The 15,725-nt window shown below is 48.9% G+C and overlaps 1 protein-coding gene across 2 annotated transcripts; it reads left to right on the top strand.

Annotated features, from left to right (window-relative positions):
- The first annotated feature begins 30 nt into the window (after nucleotides 1-30).
- On the top strand, nucleotides 31-15,323 carry LOC106746725 (venom dipeptidyl peptidase 4). Of its 2 annotated transcripts, none has more exons than XM_014623603.1 (14): nucleotides 31-3,603; nucleotides 6,369-6,426; nucleotides 6,614-6,846; nucleotides 7,187-7,261; nucleotides 7,350-7,402; nucleotides 7,793-7,989; nucleotides 8,111-8,280; nucleotides 9,382-9,482; nucleotides 9,551-9,799; nucleotides 10,034-10,248; nucleotides 11,585-11,867; nucleotides 12,888-13,082; nucleotides 13,330-13,490; nucleotides 14,126-15,323. In XM_014623603.1, exons 1-14 carry the CDS (start codon nucleotides 3,589-3,591, stop codon nucleotides 14,440-14,442), a joined length of 2,322 nt encoding a protein of 773 aa, XP_014479089.1. In that variant the 5' UTR covers nucleotides 31-3,588; the 3' UTR covers nucleotides 14,443-15,323. The 2 variants fall into 2 exon arrangements, with proteins under 2 accessions (XP_014479089.1, XP_014479088.1); XM_014623602.1 differs by lacking the exon at nucleotides 31-3,603 and adding an exon at nucleotides 5,973-6,307.
- Nucleotides 15,324-15,725: the final 402 nt, after the last annotated feature.

Raw genomic sequence — 15,725 nt, 5'->3', positions numbered from 1 at the left:
TGCCCGGGGGGGGGGGGGAGTGGAAGCGAATTGAAGCGCGAGAGCGGAAGGGAGATCTCGCTCGGGATTATTAATGCCGTTAACGTTATTATCGAATACTCTCTTTCCGCAGGATGCTTTTATCTTTTAAGACCCCGGGGTATCTTTTTTAAGTGGTACGGAAATGATTCCATGAGTGCGGACGTGGGACGAAGAGAAGGTCAACCGCTCTACGTGCCTTCCTCTCTTTCACATGGCGCGCGCCATTGATAATTTATAATAAAATTAGATTTTAAATTAAGATCTCGCGTACTCTTTTATATCGTTTTACCAACGTGACGGGGGAACAATGTTGACTACCGCGTGTAAACATATTGATGTTTTCCTCGTGGAGAATTTTTCACTGTATTTCAGGAGCCATCTACTGGCAAGTGACGCGAATTAAAGAATGAAAGACGGTGGCCGGTTAGCCTCTGGTAGGCACACGTTAAGGCACACGCCAGGCTTAACGGTAGGTAACTTAAGCTCGCGTTCCCGTATTTCGTGTCATTAAGGCGAGATGGCGACTAACTTCAATCTACCGCCGCGGCAACGTGATGAAATCACCCGTCAGTAATTCCATCTCGGGGATTCCGCGATGCTCCGGCGTCGTTGAAAAATGGCATCGTACTTCCCCGAGAGATATAACGCCGGGGAACGTCAACAAAGTGAAGAAGCGCAGATCCCGACACAGACGGAAAGGCCGAAACCGTCGAGGAGGAAATTCGCGACCACTGGCGAAGATTACGCCGCCGAACGGCACAAGAGTCGTTTACCGCAATCGCTTCTCCGTGCTTATCAACGTTCCGTTTTCCGTCCTGCCTTTTCCAACTAATTCCTCACGGGACTCGGATTTCTGTAAGATAAAGGAAAATATGATTATCTTTCGCGAAACATAAATATAATTATACAGGGTGTCCATCGTTAAGTGGAACGTCCGTCAAACTTGTAGTTTAGGTCAAAGTGAGCAAAAACTATTGAAAACTGCCGTGTGTGGGAGCTTCGTTGATTAATAACTCAAAAATTATTTGCAAAACGGTAGAGGACTTTTTCGTTCACAGTGACCTAATCTACTAACATTATACGACGGATATTCCACTTAGCGGCGGACACCCTATATGCAATGTACAAAGTAATATATGCAAATAGAGTGTCGAGGGAAGACGATGAAGCGTGAATACAGGCGAAATACTTGAAATAAATACGCGACAAGACGGAGAAATGGAGAGAAGCGGAAAGAGACGCGAGAGAAAAGAAACGTCTAATTCGTATCAATCTCGCGAACAAGTGTCGAATGTATATTTGACTCCTCCCTCGGATGAGCCGCCCGAAGACATCCTCTGCGAGTGATTCACGCATAATAGTTCCGAGATCTCTTCTCGCGTACCGCCTCATGTATATTCACGGGGTCGCGATTTTCCGCACGTTTCCTTCGCTTAACCGCCGGTAATACGAGAAGCGCGGACGACCTTACAATCGAATCAGATTGGCTGATTGCTGCCGAGCTGAGAATTCGATGATGACCCACGTGCGACGAGGTGACTGCGGCGGCGGCGAAGACGACGGACGGACGGCGATGATGATGACGATGATGACAGCAATTCTTCCTCCTCTCGTAAAGTGTGTCACGCGCGACGCCGCGAAATGATGATAATCGCGTCGGCATCGCGCAGGAAGGTCTCGGATACTTCTTTTCCCTGATGCCTAGAAGGCTACGGCATTGACCTGCCTGAAAACCCATGCGAGCCGCGATCGCCACCGCGATCGTGCCCCCCCCCTTCCCCCCTCACCGAGCGCGAAAGATGCGCTCGTGCCGAAAGACGCGACAAGCGCTCGTAAATAGCGAGAAGAAATACGACGACCGAGACTGATTGAAATATGATTATGTAGGTGAAGGACAAGGACGCGACCAAGTGAAACGTCGTCGTCGGGCTTTCGCGACGAATCGTTAAAAATAATTAACAAAAAAGGACGGATCTCTCCGAACTGTGCGCGCTCGGAATTGATTTCAATGACGTTGCTGCCCCGAGAATCGGAGTCACGAGTCTCCTCCCTCCGTCCGATAGGAATACGGTTTCTCTCGGAGGCAGCGAAAAATACGCTCGACGTCTTTATTGTGGGAGGTTTTATTGTGAAAAGATTAAAGGGAAATCGAATCCGATCAGACACCGGTGTTTCGCGTGTCCCCCGACGTCACGGTATTGAAATGGTGCGCGGCTGGCGCGATAACAATATATTTCGAAACGGTATTTCGCGACAAGCGGGGGATGGTGGTCGTTGAAAAATTTCCCGCCGCCGGTAGTTTTATTTAGATTGCAAATATTCGCCGAAAAATACCGCATACGGGCGCGTTGAATTATCTTCGCGTGCGCGAAAAATGGCGCGAAAGCGCAAAACCGCGTTGCTCTGGATACATTTCGCCCCGGCCGGCTAACTCTCTCGTAATTGTGCGATAATTTATGCTCGGCGCGCGCTCACTTCGGTCGGTTGAATTTCTGGCAACTGTTTACCGAGGAAGCGGCTACCGGTATCGATGAGATTCATCTAATTCTTATCTATCTCAGCCGGCGTGCACACACATCGCGTTTTATCCGGATAGCGTGCGCGCCAGTTTCTTATCTCACGGCTGCACGACGTTGGTAATCGTCATTTATCGTGCGCATATAGTTAAATAAAAGACAGCCTTGATAATGGTAACACCGAGCCGGGATTTATTCCGTCGTATCGTCGCCAATCGCGACTTTTCGTTACGACTCGCGACTTTTACGACGCGATTGTTATTACGCGCGCCCATCAGCGCGCGTGACGTTTCAGGAAGAGAAAGATTCGATCAAACTTCCGTCTACACCTGCGTCACGAATTATCCATAACAATAACATTTATCGGCGTGCACGCGCGTAAATGCGAAGCGCATATAGGAAAAAGTCAGCTGATGCTCTTATCTGCGCGATTTCCGTGTACACGGCGATCCACGGAGTACAGCGGTGAAACCGAGGCGAAAACACCGATGCGGATGATAATTCATAATTTCAGTTATCACGTTTCCATTAACGGAGGATGCCTATACGTCGGCCGAATATCATTCCTCGTAGTTATCACTTTAACTCTCATCCACGACGCAAAATTGCACTTTCACGAATTGACAATTTGCATGACAAATGAGCCCGGCTCGCTTTTCCGGATTTACCCGTTTTCCGATGAGGGGGGGAGGGGGGAGCAGAAGCTTCGCACAGATCTGACTTCCCGACGCCCTCGAGAGAAGAGAGGATCGTCTTATCGGCGCGCGTGTCGAACAAGCGACTTCGGCAGATAGTCAAGTGAATTAATAAAGAAGAAGAAGAGGCGTGACACGACGGAAGATACGCGCTCACGCATGAGTATGCCCTGGATTTGTCGAAGGAGGTGGGAGCACCTGCTACCGCTGCTACTACGAACACGCCGAGAAAGCACGCGATATATTAGTCTCTGTCGGACGTACTCGCGGGATCGGCGAGGCGTCGCGCTGCAGCGGTATTTTCGAACATCGTCCCCGGAGCTCGCGATCCACGAATCGGCCCGACGGTGATCCACATGGCAGGACACACGGTACGTGATCGAACGGCACACCGATTCCGTCGGAATTTTCCCACGCGTCTCCTTTGCTTTTCTCTCTCTCTCTCTCTCTCTCTCTCTCCTTTCTTCCCTTTTATTCTTTCTCGATCATTTTTCGCGACACACTCGCGCGGGACGAGCGAATTCGCGGAGCGACGAGAGAGAACTTCGAAGCGGTGTCTCCGCCGGGGTAACTTCGTTTCGTTTTTTTTTCCGGATCTTAGGGAGAAAATTTCGTTCGTTTCTCGCGCAGCAATGAAGACAGCGTGACCTTACGTGAACGATTTTATGTGGCCGTCGACTTATCAACGGGTTCTTGCAGACTGTACAATCGGCGTCGTATATGCTAAGTTGAAACTTTCCGTTATCACACGACTTTTAGCATCTCGTATGCGCACATATGGTCGGAGCTATTGTTAACAAAGAAGATCCTTTCAATCAGGCTTATAAGAGTCTGAGCACATTAATATAGTTAATATCAATATTCTTTGTTGGTGAAAGATACCCGTTAGTCGTGCATTAACACTTTCGCTGCCGATCTCGCGCCAGCGCGTGATACGGCGTCAACGTTACAGAGCCAATCAAGTGCCAGCGCGGGGTGCGGGGTGATGTATTAGTAGCCAGTCACACGTTCGACTAACTATCAACACATCCTCACGTGACCGGTAACTAATGTGTTATATAAATATTACTTGAATGTGTGTAGCACTTTTTCAGCCCGGCAGTCAACGTGTTAAACGTACGTCCGGACGTATATTTAATAATACACGACTAACAGGTGTTCTTAATATATTAATATATATTAATATTAAAATCGAACAGAGATACCCGTGTTTAGACTCATTTAGACCCAATTAAAATGATCTCCTTCCCCCGGTGAATTTCAAACAGAAGTCGTTCTTAAAGAAAATTATTATAATTAGAGCCATTATGATTCTACCATTGTAACTGGAGTCGCCTCTGGAATTTTCAACCTTATGCGTTATGTATGAGGCGAAAAATCGTGCGACTCTCCGTCCAGATAATAGTAGCAGTAGTACAGCACATATATAATAATAATAATAATAACACGACGCGGACCGTGCATCCCGGTGTCTCGTCGATTCGATTGAACTTCTTAGAAAGATTTACACCGCTCGCCGATTGAAAATTAACTCGACACCGCTCATAAATAAATATCCACATTCGTCTGCGGATAGCGATAGATTTAGCGCCGGCTGCGGAATCGATCGATGTCCAGTCGAAATCTTGCGAACTGCTTTATTTTCGTAAAGGGCGATCCGCGTGATTCCCTCGCGGCGACCTCGCGATAAAAGCGCGACAACCTCGCTCATTACCACTAACCGCTGCTTTATCGCTGCGAAACTACCGCTGCATATTACATCATTTAGCACGGGTCACCGTATAACCTTAAAGCATACGTACCGTTCCAAGCACGCGACGAGTATTTTCTCATCGATCACGGCCGCGGATCGCGTAAACTCCGGGGGCCATCCCCAATACGCGACACGTATTCGCGTCGGATTTTTCCCACCGCGGAGTTTGTGATTCTAAGGATTCTAAAAAGGAAGCCCGGAGAGCCGTACAGAGTTCGTCCGGCCACCCTGCGCACCTTCCCCAACTTCGCGTCGATTCGCCCCCGCGATGCGCTTAAAAGGGCCAGCTGCGAGAATAAGTATCGACTTGTCGGAACTCTCGATCTTCCATCCGGAAAGGCTTTTATCTGACTTGCTTCTGTTTCGATTTCATTCATGGGACGGGCGCAACGTCCCGACATATCGAATCGATAAGTTCGTGAGAGCACTCTTCGTGCGCGGATGTGCGCGCGCCATCGATGGAAAAGTTTCGAGGGTCAGAACTGCCTCGATTTATCGCCTCTCGCCTCAGCTCTTACGGAGTCACGCACTCTTTCGCCCATCATTGGATATTTCCGTGTGTTACGGTGGGACGACGCGCTCGAAATATTAGCCTATCGCAGCGATAAGTCATTTTTAAGATCGATCCTTCGGTTAAGAAGCGATTTCAGTCCGGATCGCTCGGTGACAGCTGACTCTACTTTCGACCAACCCGTGTTACCTTGCGCCTCTCTCCGAAGGATAGGATCGTGATTTCTAAGGAGGAGCTCTAACCTCTCGAATTAATTAGTTACGTCGACCGTTCTCATTAGTTAGTTCGCGGAAAGAAGTCGGACGGAGGGAGCGCCGCCTTTTCTTAATAGGAATCGCTCGACCGTTTCTCAGCCGCGGACGCGAAGTCTCGGAGGTAAAAGAAATAGAAAATGATGTCGCTTCCGATAAAGATAATGTTTATAGGCTAGAAGAAATGACAATATCTCCCTGAGCGGCGGAACTTTTCACCGGACGTCGGACCGAGGAGCAAGAACAGTGCGCGAAAAGGTGCTTTACGAGCGTAATTGGAAGTTTCCGCGACGACAGTAATTTCAGTGACTTTTTATCGGTCTTCGGCCTTGGCTCGGGCCATTATCGAGGCATTTTCAGTACCTTCGCCGAATCATTCCCCGATGTCACGTTCGCGACATTCCCGTCCACGCTTGTCGATCCTTCTCGTCGCTCTTCTCGCTGTCATACGCTATTTTCGAATCTCCTTATCCATTACGCTCCCTCCTACTCTCAAAGTTCCGGACCCGTACGGATACGATCGCGATAAGAGGAAGATAGCCGCGTACAACGCGGACAATGTAAGGACTGACAATTACGTCGGCAACACCGTGCATTTGACACAACATCAAATCCTTTCAGGTTCTCCCACTTTTGGCGCTGTTCAGCTGTCTGTTCGTCATCGGGCAAACACGAACAGGTTTGTTCGCGCTTAATCACCAATCCCCGAATTATCTAACGCGGAACGATCCGTACTCACGTAATCAATAATTGGAAAATCTGTAATCTCATCAAATTTCACTTTACCCGTTGTTGATTTTGAAATACGAGCACCGCCGATTTCGCGCGAGTCATTCACATATTTCGCGATTTATCCATCTGCATAGTCTCGCGCGTCGACGAAAGCAGCATCGATGTTCCCGTTTACAAGGATTCCGATGTAAAAAAGCCGTTCCTCTTGGAGGAGATTTATTTCCACTTCTACACACCGTTCGGCTTCAACGGCACGTGGATCTCCGACGATGAAATCTTAATGGAGAACACGATTCTCGGCGATATCACCAAGTACAACGTAATGACCGGGGAGACGACAACGATGTTCGACGGGAAGAACTTACCGGTGAGGATGCACACACGTTTCACGCCTATGCGATTTATCGCGAAGTGGATATTAATTTGATTCGCGGGACTTCGATCTGCGAGCGATACTTCGTCACCGTAGAGAGATCACGGCGGGAGTTCAAATAACGCGTTAATTCTGCGAGTCGTGTAAACGCCATTTTACGATGAGTTATTTCACACTTTCGACATTTTCGGGGCGAAAACTACTCGTAACAATTTGCACCGAAAACGATGTTTTGATCGTTCGCAGAGTAAAATCGATATCCCGACGAGCCAAGAGTCCCAGATTCACGTAACCGATATTTTCGATAGGCATCGACTCGTTAACGTTGTTTCAGCTGGAATACAAATTCGGTTCGGGAACTTTCTCACCCGACAAACAGAACATTCTCTTTACTTACAACGTCAAACACGTGAGTGATCTATTACCTGATAATAATAACAATTTTTCGCTCGCTGTAAACACGAGCGGAAAATAAAGGCGAAGTTTTCTTTTTACAGGTGTTCAGGCACTCGAAGATCATGAGTATCGTGGTGTATGACGTGAAACGGGGGTAAGTTTATTTAAGTTTTTATGTTCACGCACGTATTATCGATAATATTAACGGCTTCATAATACATTTGATTGCGAAAGCATGCGCGGCACACAGCCCAGATAACACTATGGACGTGATTGAATTATCATTTCGTGATAAAAACTGATCTTAGATTTTCCCCCTGACACATCGGAATCTAATTGGGTCACGCGTGACAAATAATTATTCGAATTTTACGCTATAACGCTCTCTCACATCTTCATCGAATAAACGTAAACAAACATCCTACTATTCCCGAGGTATAACCTTTACGAAGAAGTCGCGTCGCGAAATGTCGAATTTTTCATCTTGATTAACTATTAATGCAAACAATTTCGACGTGACATTTCACTTGCTACTATTTTGCAGCACGTTCGAAAAGGTCGCGAACGAATCCCGTGTCTTGCTGGCGAAGTGGTTGCCGAACGGCAACGGATTGGTCTACGTTCGCAATAACGACATTTATCACGCGGTTTTCAAGGACGGCAAGAGCATAGTGCGAAGACTGACGAAGAGCGGCAAATCCGGAATTGTGTTCAACGGAATTTCAGACTGGGTGTATGAAGGTAAAGGCATCTCGACGTAACGGCGCTCTCGAGACCGCGGGACATGTCGCGTGATACACTCGTCCACGTCGAACAACGAGCGAATGAATCGCGAATAATCGCGATAATATGTTGATCACAGAGGAAGTATACGCTTCGTCGACCGCGATGTGGCATTCGCCGCATGGACGGTATCTGGCCTTCGCAACCTTCAACGACACTCAAGTGAGGGATATGGAGTATTCCCATTACGGCGTGCCCGGTTCTCTTAGGGACCAATACCCCACGCAAGTGAAGCTCAAGTATCCCAAGGTGAGAGAGAGAGAGAGAGAGAGAGAAAGAGAGAGAGAGAGAGAGAGATCTTGGCTTGCAGACAGCGCCTCTAAATTCGGATACTCGATATAAATACAGAGTGTTCCGTGAATAAACCGACAACATTTCGCCAGTATATTCGGGGAGTCCTTCTGAACAAAAAATATTATACAAACAATGGGTAAGTTCAGCTCCGTTATCGAGATATGGAAGATGCATTGATATAAACCGCAAATAATCGGAGGCGTTCAAGTTAGCTTAACATTTGCTTAATTATTTAAAAATTGTGTGAAATTGCAACATCGGCAAGATCATTGCTAATACTAACAGCGGCTTCATTGATGCTTATTATCAGCTTCTCATATGTTTTCCATTTAAGTACACCCTCGATTCTGTGCGACCCCATGGAAAAAGATCTGAAGAGGATAGATCGGGTGGCTGTGAGGGCCATTATCTCGATAACGGAACTGAATCGATCCATTGTTTATATAACAGTTTTTGTTGAGCATAATCTCCCAAGTATGCTGGCGAGGTTCGTCGATTTATTCGCGGATTGCACCCTGTATAATAGATATTTTGGACGGTACGGGGCACGCGACTGTAATCGGCCGGCCGCTCGGCGAAATCGGTTACCGCCGTGACAACGCTGAAAGGACCGTAGTTCTCTCGTTTAACTCGAGCTTACTCTACAGTGGATCTCCATTTTCCCCGCGTGCCGTGTCGACACGTGCGGGTAATCCAATTGTCGAAGTGCACCGGCGGTGCAAGAGCGGCTTTCCGTGGGAAAAGCCGCGACTATTTCCCGCGTTTTTGTTAGATTTCCGTCTCTCGGGAGAACACCGGCGACAAACCGAGGTGGCTCTTTTATCTTTTCGGCCCTTAATTCCAACTGTTGACTCCCTCTCTCTCTCTCTCTCTCTTTCTCCCGGTTTAAACACCGTCGTTACGCCAGACAACGAGCGATTAATTCCGGCGCGACGTCCAATTATTCAATCACACGTTATCGGCATACCGTCCTCCCGAGTCTCGCGATATCGCGCAATTTACAATACCGTGTGCATCGATAACGTTATTCCGTCATCTCTCGGATGAATTTCGCAGGTGGGCACGCCGAATCCGATAGTGTCCTTGTCGGTGATCGATCTGACCGATCCATCGTCGGAGGCGGTCACGTTAGAAGCGCCCGTCCACGTGGTCGGCAGGTAAGTAGTTTCCGTGAGAATTTTCACGTGGTTAACGTCTTCCCCTAATTTCCGAATCTCGATCGCAGCGACAACATCCTGTATACCGTGAGCTGGTGGAACCTGACGCACGTGACCGCAACGTGGACGAACCGCGTGCAGAATCAATCCCAGCTGGTGATGTACGATGCGCAGGGCACCGCTAAGCTTGTTTGGTACGACGAGGAGAGGGAAGGCTGGCTTCAGCCGAACAGCCCTGTGAAAGTCGGCAATTACGCGTTGCTCCTACGCCAAGAGGATTCCGGCACGAGCGCCGGGAAGTTCCGGCACATAGTGAGGTGAGAAGCGGAAGACTCGAGCGGATCTATCCGCGCGCAGTCGCGAACTCGGGAAATCGCGTATTTCCCCGGGAATCGTCCGGTTGCGCGCGGAATCGAGCGTCTCCGGCGCGATTTCGCGATAAGTGCACGACGTCGATAACTCTCCGGTCGGATATACGTCCGAGAGAGTTTACTCGAAATTCTTCTCGCCATCATCCTCTTCCCCTAATCCCGTCCGCGTCGCATCTTCAGATACGAGTGCGACGACGGCCGGTTCACTTCGCGAGTGGATCTCACGCCCGGTCCCTCCGAGGTGCACTCGATCCAGGCCGTCGATTCGCGCAGAGGCCGAGTTTACTACTTCGCTACGGCACCGGGCGAGCCAAGCCGGAGGAATTTGTATTCGGTGGCTCTGGACGCGAGCCAGAACCCGACTTGCATATCCTGCGAGCAGCATACGCCGGAAGGTGAGTCCTCGAAATCACGAGCATTGCGAATACGTGCGGAGAGAAAGAGAGAGAGAGAGAAAGGGGGAGGTAGGGGGGGGGGTATGGCACTTTTCATCAGTTTGTCATGACGAGTAGGCACATCGTGCGCAGACACGGTAACTCGGTTTCGCGAGAACGCCGACGTCGGAATATTCGGTTTAAAACACGACGCCTCGCGGGAATATTTTATACTTACGTATAAGCGAGACACAAGAACCTCTCGACTTTTAATGCCCGACTGTTTGTTCACCGAAATTCTTCCCTAACTCGTCGCATGAGGAAACCGGTAACACGAGTATAAGCGACGGCGACGCTTATGTAAACGGCGTCCCGTCGTAGGCGGCGGAAAAATTTCAGAGCCGCATCGTCGACGGCGATTCGCAACTTCATCCAGGCGATATGTACGCATTCCAATTAAAACGGAAAGATCTACCGGAAGGTTAACGCGTAGTATACCGTTGTGTTCTTATCGTTAAAAAAAAAAAAGAAGAATAATGACACCAATCGCGCATGTACAGCGCTGGCGGGGGAACTTGCGGGGAAATTTACGCGAAATTCGGAGTCACGAGCGCGATGGTGACGTGATCTACGGGACACTCGAAAATCGACGCAATTTTCTACCCCCTCGTATTTTCGCAGAGCGTCACGCGCGCGCGCGCGCGCGCGAGATGCAGAGTCCCGGTGAATTCAAATAAGAATATTCAAATTTTTTCCGCCCTAAACTTCGCACGCAAACTTATCTCCTCGTTGCTATGCAAGAAGATTCGGGGGAATCGACTTAATGCGCAACGTCGAAGGCATAAAGAGCGAGAGAGACTGAAATATTACTTTTCGCGCTGAGTTTTTCGGCTATCGGCCGGCAGCTGCGCTCCCAGATCGAGCGCTATCACGAGGAAGATTAATTCGTTCAACTATTTGCGCCGGAAAAAAATCTACATCTACATAGGGGGGATCCGATACGCTCGGTCGATTCGACCGGGTGCACCCTATATCCGTGAAAATATGACGCCGGCCGGAATTTATTTCGATCTATCTGAAAAGTAGAAAGTGCCGGGATTTATGCCTTCCGTTTCTCGGCTCGGGGTTAGCAATATAACGCGGGGCGAATTTCACGTAAAAGTACGTCCCGACATTACGTACGCACGCATCGGGAAATGAAAGTGGAAAATCGCCAAACGCGCGACAGAGCTACCTCGAGACGTGAGCGAGGAAGCAGCGAGGAGGAGGAGGGCGGCGCGAATAAATTTTATCGCGGGCAAGAGTGTGCTTTACGGCCTGTCGCGTGGTTCAAGCTCCGGCGATTTAAACGTTGCAGGGAACAAATGTGCCTACGCGTACGCGTCTTTTTCAAGCCGGATGTCGCATTACGCTCTCAGCTGCTCCGGTCCCGATTTACTCGCGGTGACCATACACGACGAGAACCATCGGCGAATCACGACGTGGGAAGATAACAAATTGATAAGGGACATGCTGTCGAAGAAATTGATGCCGTTGCAGAGAGATTTCAACGTGACCGTGAACGGCTATGATTCCAGAGTCAGGTTATTCCTGCCGCCGGACTTCGACGAGACGGAATCGTACCCCATGCTGGTATACGTGTGAGTAGATTCAAATTCCTCCGAAAGTCGCCAAACGAAGGTAACTTGAATTACCACTGTATATCGAGAATATCGTCTCGTAAGAATAAGAGATACATCGTACGTTATATAAATAACGATTGGCAGACGGTAGGGGAAATGTCTGTTCTTTCGTCCACCAAGTCTTAATCTTGTATATCCGTCTCTTTTTAAGTTCCACAAGTGCATATTAGTTCAACGAAAAAGAACAGACGTGTAATTTCACCGTAAATTTCAATGCATAAATCTCCTCACTCGGAATTGGCGAATTTCCACGTTGACGCTTGAACTCGGAAAAGTTCCGATGTCGCGTGACGATAGCCTCGAGGAAAGCGATGTCTCTCCTGCGAAAGCGAGATTAGGGTGTACATGAAATGTTTATCCACGGCAACGTTTGCCGTGTACATCGCTAATGGCAACTGCGACGTAATTATACCGGCGTGTACTATGATTGATCGGCACGCGAAGGGATTCGCAATCTACATTTAAAATTAGAGCCATCATGGATGAAGTCTGTTTGTTCGACCGATTCATACCGACAGTGCTTTCGCGTCGATCGATTCGTATCACCTTTAACGACCCTCCCTCACCCCCGTGCTTGCTGCCTCTTAAGAAACATTTGTGACGTATCGGGCTTCTTACCTACTTAGAAATTCACACCGAACGTTCGTAGCGCGAAGTTCGATAATATCGAACATCGGTGTAATATCAAAGTCGATAAAAACTATTCTCACGACAGCTACTTTTCAATTAGTCGCGTTACTTTGCGCACGGAACGGTTCTTAGCGAAAAAATTCCACGCGAACGATTCTACGTGAAAAAAAAAAAGAAAAGAAGTCAAACGTATGAAATGAAATTCTTTTCGCGCCCGAGTCTTCGCTTTTGAGGAAACTGATTTAGAAGGTCACGAGATCGCCAGCATTCTCCGCTTCCTTACGCCCGAATGTCACTTTTATGCCACTTTTATGTCACCGAGAATTTCCTGTAATTTCGGTCACACAGTTACGGCGGCCCGAACAGTGCCAGGATCGTCGACGTAGCTAAGTTCGGATACGAGCATTACATGACGACCAACAAACGCGTCATTTACGCGTGGATCGACGGACGAGGATCAGCCTTCAAGGGCAGTAAGATGCTGTTCGAGATATACAGGCGCATAGGAACCGTCGAGGTCGAAGACACGATCGCTGTTACCAAGTGAGTAGTAACGCGCATCGCCGAAGATGCCTTTTAATTCGTTCGCGACCAGTCCGTTTAGATCTTATTAGGCCCTCGACATCTACAATCACTGAAATCTACCTTCCGCGTCAAACCAACTTCGTATCTCAATTATTAATATTTCTAATAACTTCCCTCCCAGAATCCGAACGAGTTGTTAGTTAATTAGTTCAGCCTTAATTGGTTGTCTAAAATATTGTGAAAAATTTCCCCCGTTACTTTTCAGGATTCTACAGGAACGGTACAGCTGGATCGACCCGGACAGGACCGGTATATGGGGCTGGAGTTACGGTGGGTTCACCACCGGTATGGTTCTCGCGACGGACGTAGAATCCGTGTTCAAGTGCGGCATTTCAGTCGCGCCCGTAACTTCTTGGATCTATTACGGTAATTCACCATTTAGATCGGTCGTACACGCGACGTAAGGTCATCGGATCTGGTCGTAAATAATCTCCACCTATTCCCTTCTTCAAATTTTCCCCCTCAAATCCATCATTCCGTTTCTCGATATCGCTACGAGCACTTCCGCAGTTTCTTCGATATCGGTGCCAAAAGTAAATTCGTCGCGAGTTAACCGCGACTCGAGACCGGATAAAACTTAGACCATACCCGAGTCGAAATCTTGGCCCGACATTAAGTTTACTCGGCTCTACATTAAGTCTTTAATGCGGAGAAAACGGAAATGACTTCCCATTTGTAGAATCGAAGGAGCCCTGATAGTGCTTCTTTGACGCTGCAAAGGGGAGTTTAGGCTCCTGAGAGGAAATCTGAAATTCTACGTTAACTTTTCAACGAAGAAAACGGAAACAACTTCCCATTCGTAGCATGAAAAAAACGCGATAGGAGACCTTTGAAGACTTAACGTAGAACTAGAATGTTCGACTCAAGCAAGAGAGCACGTTCTCCGAGATACATTTGGACAGGTCGTCGTGGTACGCGTGCGTACGCTCGAATGGAATCTCGTCGATTCGCCTGATTCCGGCTTAACATTCTCCTCAGAGTTGCTGTCCGGTTCGTTACAGACTCCATTTACACAGAGCGGTTCATGGGGTTGCCAACCGTGGACGACAACCTAGCCGGCTACAACGCCACGGATATCTCGCGACGAGTGCGAGGGATACGCGGCAAGAAGTACATGCTGATACACGGTACCGAGGACGACAACGTGCATTATCAGCAGGCGATGGCGCTCGCCAAGTCGCTGGAGCGACGGGACATCCTATTTGAACAGGTCACGTACACGGACGAGGTGCACGCTCTCTTGCGCGTGTCCCCCCACCTCTATCACACGATGGACAAATTTTGGAGCGAGTGCTTCGGCCTGGATCGCACCCGCTGACCTGGTGCTCCGCCGCGACGAGTCGACGCGGATGAGAATCGTTCGCAGCGAGCCGAGGATTCGCTCGTCCCCGAACGCACCAGTTTCTCCGCGAAACGATCGAGAATACACTCTCGGGGATCCGTTCGGACGATCCTCCGTGACATTACGTCGACTCTCTTCTTTGTGGAGAATATTTGACGTAACGTGTCCTCGGCAACGTCAATGACGTCGGGATGTTCCCCGTGGAAATTCAGGACGACGACAGTTCCGAGATACACTCTGTATCCACGCAGATATCCTGCAGACACGTCCGAACGCATTAAAACTCGATCGTACAAAGAAATTCGCGATATGATATTGAATTTTTCATCCCCTTTGTAACGTTGTTATCCCGTTTGTGTGTTGGTTTGAAAATTTATCTTCGCACCGGTCACGGTCTTGATCTCAATGGCTCAACGGCTCCCGTCGAAGAACCCGCGTAGGAGCGGCTTGCAAAAAAGTTCCTGTTACAATTTAGTGCCAAATACGACCGCCGGTTCGTCGATGAGCCGGTCGACTGATTGAGCGAATGTTAACACGTCCGTCACTCGTAACTCGCCGTCGTTCGAGCGCTTCCACCGACGCCGCATTCCCGTGGAAATGAATTCGTCGATGCCGCGTCAGACCGGACGAAATTATCAGTGGCAGTTGTATTAAGCGGGGCTGCTGCGAACGATGGCTGTTGGCTCGACATACATACGTTGATCTGTAAGTCGGTCCGCTCGCGGTTCGGCCAGCGTGATCGCGACGGGCTTCATTAAAATTACGCGGACGGACTTAAACGAAGCAATAATTCGACAAATACTGTCGAAACGAGCGACAATTGTGACGAAATAATAAAATCTATTCATTGACACACACACACACACGCGCGCGCGCGAGCGCGCGTCCTGCGGACGTTGCGTAATTGACTTTGCGCTCCCGATCGAACTGTCGTCGTGCTTTTTCAGAAAGACGGAAAAAAGAGGAACTCGGCGTTGTTGTCCGTAGTGACAGACCAAGGCCGATTCCGCCGCCGCCGGCTTGGTGACCTGGATTTTCATATTACCGGCTAGGAAGAAACAAGCTTTGTTATTCTTCCTTCGTATCGGGCGGACTCGCACGTTTCCTCCCGTCCATCGCCAATCGCGTTTTCGCCTGGCCCGCGTCCATCCAGATCAAGTCAGTCAGTCGACTTGGACAAAGGGACTTTTGGAAAATTTAATCATTCTATCCGTCGTGTATCCGCGAGTACCGCGCGCCGAAGACGGGCGAATCCTCGG

This window comes from Dinoponera quadriceps, unplaced genomic scaffold (assembly GCF_001313825.1).
Source record: "Dinoponera quadriceps isolate SergipeBrazil2010 unplaced genomic scaffold, ASM131382v1 scaffold1565, whole genome shotgun sequence".
NCBI classification, from domain to species: domain Eukaryota; kingdom Metazoa; phylum Arthropoda; class Insecta; order Hymenoptera; family Formicidae; genus Dinoponera; species Dinoponera quadriceps.
This window is presented reverse-complemented; position numbering and strand designations above follow the sequence as displayed.